This window comes from Morus notabilis, unplaced genomic scaffold, assembly GCF_000414095.1.
Source record: "Morus notabilis unplaced genomic scaffold, ASM41409v2 Scaffold704, whole genome shotgun sequence".
Taxonomy (NCBI): Eukaryota; Viridiplantae; Streptophyta; class Magnoliopsida; order Rosales; family Moraceae; genus Morus; species Morus notabilis.
Window position 1 is genome coordinate 8,982 of NW_010367902.1, and position 5,362 is coordinate 14,343.

General features: G+C 29.3%; 1 protein-coding gene across 1 annotated transcript; it reads right to left on the minus strand.

Moving 5' to 3' along the window:
- Positions 1–430: 430 nt before the first annotated feature.
- LOC21388228 (two-component response regulator ARR5) lies at positions 431–2,929 on the minus strand. Its single transcript, XM_010113658.2, has 5 exons — positions 2,602–2,929; positions 2,399–2,475; positions 2,107–2,184; positions 1,777–1,847; positions 431–831 (listed from the first exon to the last, which is right to left on the minus strand). Exons 1-5 carry the CDS (start codon positions 2,753–2,755, stop codon positions 531–533), a joined length of 681 nt encoding a protein of 226 aa, XP_010111960.1. The 5' UTR covers positions 2,756–2,929; the 3' UTR covers positions 431–530.
- Positions 2,930–5,362: the final 2,433 nt, after the last annotated feature.

Genomic DNA, 5,362 nt, shown 5'->3' on the forward strand with positions numbered 1-5,362 from the left:
CACACAAAATTACATCTTAACACGAATTGAAAACTCAAATTAGTAAACTAAACCTTAATGTTGTTGAAAATTTAATAACTATGCATACAGATCCATAGAAAATTATAAATGCCATGATAGAAAAATAGTCTTTACATAACATGAAAGATAAGAAGAAAAATGAGTTCATTTTTCAATATAATCATTTGTTTACTCACTTTTTTTTTTTAATTGAAAAGTGTCTAGTAATGAGAGTTAAAAAGAACAAACCATAACTGTATAACCTATCTTCCATTTTGCTAGACTACGATTTATATTATTTGTTACCTACTAAGTCACTATAATTGCAATAAATTTGATCTACAAAAGGCAGTAACGAAAAAAATCCAAACAACCAGATCTTCTCTCAACACAGCTCAACTTCACGTGTTTTTTAGTGTTTTCTCTATTAGTCTTATGAACTCGTCATTTCATCATTTACATGGGCGGTTACAACATATAATAAAGCAAAAACAATCAACAAAAACTTCTCGTTAAGTGTTACTACGAATTTAATCTGTAAGTTGCAATCTTGGCCTCTTCAACGAACATCTAGGCGACGACAACGCCGATGAAGGTGATGCAGACCGGTGCTGGCGCAATTCTAGATTACGAGAAACCGGGGACGACGATGGAAAGAGAGGCGGCAGTGACGACAATGTACTATTGTCATCTTCAAGCTTCTTTCTCTTGTGAAGTCTTTTATCTTGATTATCATTTCCTTCTCCTTTCATTACGAAATTTTTCAAGCGATTCACATCAGAAAGTTTTACTGGCTTCACTATAAACTCCTCTGCACCTTCCTCCAAACACCTGTTAATCAAATGAGAAAATCAAGCTATAAGTTTCCAAACCATTTTTACATAACCTTCTAGTATACAACATGATGAAACAAATTTTTAAAAAAAAAAAAGAAAAATTGCAAAATAAAACCTCTTTAATTTACAAGCTTGTTTCAACTTTTGGAGTTAATTAATCAAAATTTTTGAAGTGTAAGTTAATGATATTTGCCTAATCAAGTCGGAAGTGCAAATTCCAAAAGTTTGAACTATAACATTTAACATTGTCTAATTTTAGTGAAAAGTCAACAAATTGACTCTCAAACCCATAAGAACAAAAAGATCATGAAACAAATAGAAGTAGCAAGCACGCGTTTAAAGCATATAGTTGGTGATGACGAAAACAAAATTCAGAATCTACATGTATGAACTCAAAAAAAATAAAAATAAATACTAAGCACAATATTTTATAACTTGAAGAGATTTGACTAGACGACAAAAGTGTATGATTTTGTTAAGAATGTAACGTTCTTTCCCTGTTGTCTTTCTACATAGTTTTTAAAGTTAAGCACAAGATGTGACATGTAAGAAATAATTATATATAAAACAGGTGATCCATATCCAAGAAATCTAATGAACAAATTCATGAGTCACATTGTTTGGTAGCACTTTAAGTGGATATGTCCAATATTTACAACTCATGGGACAACAAAAATGGATTTATATCATATCATGTATCCTTAGGTGGGCTCTATACCACATGGATACCATTATACCAAGATATTGCAATCTATATGATATGGACAAGCGAAATAAAATAAGATATTGGCTAAATTTGTGAAATTTCTCATTTATGGGATCGGATCAAAAAAAAAACTATCATTAATACTGTGAAATCTTCATTTTTAAAAAATTGGAAATTAATAATAATTAAAAGTTTGGGATTAATAATAAGGATTAGTGCAAAGAGATTACATACCTATCAATACGAGTAAGGATGTTCTCTGACGACATTATAACCACGGGAACCTCTCTGAAAGCTGCGGATTCCTGTTCAAATTAAATGTAATCAGTTAAATATCTTAGATATTACCATAGCCAAAATATCAAACTTTCCCCAATAATATGCATCAAACGTTTAAAAAAAAAAAAAGGATTGTCTGATATAAATTCAAAGAAAAGACTTGGGCTTTTTTCATATTTTCTGTTATATTCTCCTCCAAGACAGGAACATTTCTCAAAATTCTAACTTGTGGGGAAAAAATAAATTAATAAATGGTTTTAATATTTTTTTAATTATAAAAAAAACCTTGATCCTTTTGAGCAGTTCATATCCTGTCATCCCTGGCATTGAGTAGTCCGTCATTATGAGATTTACCTTCAAACCCTGTAATCACCCCCACCAAACAACTAATCAAACCTAAATATATATATATATATATCAGAATAACAAAACTAATATTAGAAGGAAAATTGCTAAAAAAACTAACAATAAAAAAAAGAACAATCTAATAGAAGTTCCAAAATTTTCTTTCTTTTTCCTTCCTTTTTTTTTTCCTCAGCAACCAAACAGAGTCAATACAATCAACAATTTTTCTTACATTAAATCCAACTGAGTTCTTCTCGCCATCCAATCCCAGGAATTGCAAGGCTCTCGTCCCACTCTCCACAGCAGTCACTACAAATTAAATCCCAAAAACCAATTCACTTCAGAAAAATCTTAAAAATAAAAATAAGATAAAATAAAAACTTTTTCTTAATCTGAAAAACGATAACAAAACACCATGTCATTCAAGACTCTCACCTTTACACGACGAGATCTTAAGCAGCCTCTCAATTACCTTTCTGTCCACAAGACTATCATCAACCGCAAGAACATGAAGCTCCGACGGCGAGTCGCCGGAAACTTCAACGTTTTCCGGTAAGTTTGGCCGGAGAACTTCGCCCGCCGCCGCCATAATCGCCTCAACTAAAATGGGTATTGGAAAAAATGCCGCAAAAAGAAAAACCCACTTCCACAAATCCACAAAAACTCCAAAAAAGCAGATGGGTATTTTTGTTTTTTGGTAATAGTGATAGAAATAGTAACAGCAGTAATATGAGCTAAAATGGGGTTGTGAGTTGTGACTTGTGAGGACTTTATAGCGGGGGTGTTTGTACGAAAATGGGGGAAGCTTTTGTTTTTAAAGCAAAAGGTTAAAAGCTGAGATTCCGAGGATCCAATATATCTGAGAGATTTTCTCTCTGTTTGCAAATCTTGCAGAGAGGATTATCCCCTTCCACTTGTCTCTTGTCTTGTCAATTAAATTCGCTATTTATTTTATTTTATTTTATTGTTTTATTTTTAAAATATTATTGGTGTGTTGTGTACTAGTCACTATCAGAGAGGACAAATCGTATAACGTTTGCTCTGTGGGGTTACATTTTCGCTTGTTTGTCTTGTACTTTATTTATTTATTTTTTTTTTCTAGTGATTCAAGTTTTTTATATCAATGTGTTGTTTGGTTGAGGATTCGTACCCAATTTAAATTATGGTTCGTGATTTATTATAGTATTTTTTTATAAAAAATACACGTAAATTAAAAATAATTTTAATCTCATAATTTTAATTTATGAACTAAACGTCTCCTAAATTTAATTAAAAACACATTAAGTTTAAAAAGTATAAAAAAATCATTTTTATATGACGTATTAAAAATTTAGAGTATATCATACAAAATTGTTCCTATTTCATATTATGAGACTATTAAAAAACTAATCAAACTACAGAAATGCAATTCTAATTGGTGGAGTATAATTGTCTCCTCCAATACAAATACACATTTTTTATATATTTTTATTTTACCCCATGATTTTGAGAAAAAGAAAAAAAAATTGTAAATAGGATATTTATAAAACTAAATTAAGTAAATAGTAGATTTTAAAATTATTTATAGTAAATAGTAATTTATTTTATAAATCATGTTTTATTTATAACTAGTAAAAAAGTTTATTTATATTTTATTTATATGAAAAATCATTATATTAATTATAAATAAAATATTTATGAGATAAAATACTATTTACTTTGAATAGTTTTAAGGCCTCGTTCATTTTATCGATTCGAGTTTTCAGTTTTAAGTTTTTACAATAAAAAGTTCTCAGAAAATGTCACATTTAACTTTTTCTGTTCCAGTGAAAAGCTCTTAAAAAATGTCACATCTCAACTCGAATTAAAAACTCAAATTTATAAAATAAACGAGGTCTAAGACTATTAAAAAAATTACACATATAGTAAAATATATATAAATATGTATTTCTATTGACTTTGGTCTTTGGATGCTGTGCCAACTGCCAACTATGCGGTTATGGGAAATTTTCTTTGGAATCTATCTTTCTCAGTTCTCTCACTGCCTTTGTTTACATTTCTTTTCTCAACTTTTCCGAAAATGAAATCTTTTCTGGTTTCCACGATCAATATTTTTAAAGTGAGATCAGTCGTTAACAAGATTCGAGGCAGCTCCTTTTTGAACTTGACTTCCTGGATGCAGCAGGTAAAGTTTTTTTTTTTTTTTAATTAATTGCCAAGAGTAGATAAAGAATTTGTTTTGGAATGTTGATAATTATTTACTTTTGATGGGAAAGAAAATATATTAATAATGAGATTGAAGAGTTCCACAAAGAAAATAAAAAAGAAAAAACAATGGGATTGAATCATCTTGCGTAAATCTACGTGGATCTCATCTTAATTTAACACCGATGATATTAACTTTGAATCATATTTAAGAAAAAAATAGAAAAATTTTAAATATTAGGAATTTACAAATCTACTAATACCGTTCATTTCACTTGTATATCAAAACATTGGATTTTGTTATATTGGGTTTTCTTCACATTATAGCTAGGGCAAAAAAAAGAAAAAAAAAAGAAATAGAGCTGAATGAAAAATAAAAAGAAAAATAGAAAAACAATAGCGAACCCTTTAATAAGAAGAAACCAATATAATATATGGATTCCAACAACCATGCAATATTTCCACCAACTTCAATTATGATTTTCTATATATGTTTAGCGTAAAGCATTAATTGCATAAGAAATCTCGGTTTACACACATATTCATACAAGATATTGGCTAATCAAAACAGGTTTGGGTAGTACATATACATATATATACATGTGTGTGTATATATATATATGGTTGAATCATATTTTGTAATCTAGACAACTAGCTAGGATACAAATGTTCAAATAGAGCAATACTATAGAGATTGATTGGGTTGCCAAAACACTGTAGAAGTCTATATTTAGAATTGAGGGACAATACTCAATTTTGTTGAAGTGTTTCGGGCACGTTTAATTCGTTGATTTAAGTTTTTAATTTGAGTTAAAATATGATTTTATGTGATAGCTTTTTACTATAGTAAAAAAGTTAGATGTGACTGTTTCTGAAAGTTTTTTACTATAGCAAAACTCAAATTCTAAACTCGAATCAGTGAAATGAACGGAGCCTTCGGCCTCTTCATTTCAGAGATTCGAGTTTTCAATTATAGGTTTAGAAAATGTCACATCTAACTTTTTTTTTACTA

Bases quoted from the DNA above. Each gene is read 5' to 3' on its own strand.
- LOC21388228 (XM_010113658.2), bottom strand. From the start codon at position 2,755: ATGGCGGCGGCGGGCGAAGTTCTCCGGCCAAACTTACCGGAAAACGTT. The intron at 2,476-2,601 runs GTGAGAGTCTTG...TTTAATTTGTAG, and splicing joins TAAGATCTCGTCGTGTAAAG to TGACTGCTGTGGAGAGTGGG. The intron at 832-1,776 runs GTATGTAATCTC...TTTGATTAACAG, and splicing joins ATCCTTACTCGTATTGATAG to GTGTTTGGAGGAAGGTGCAG.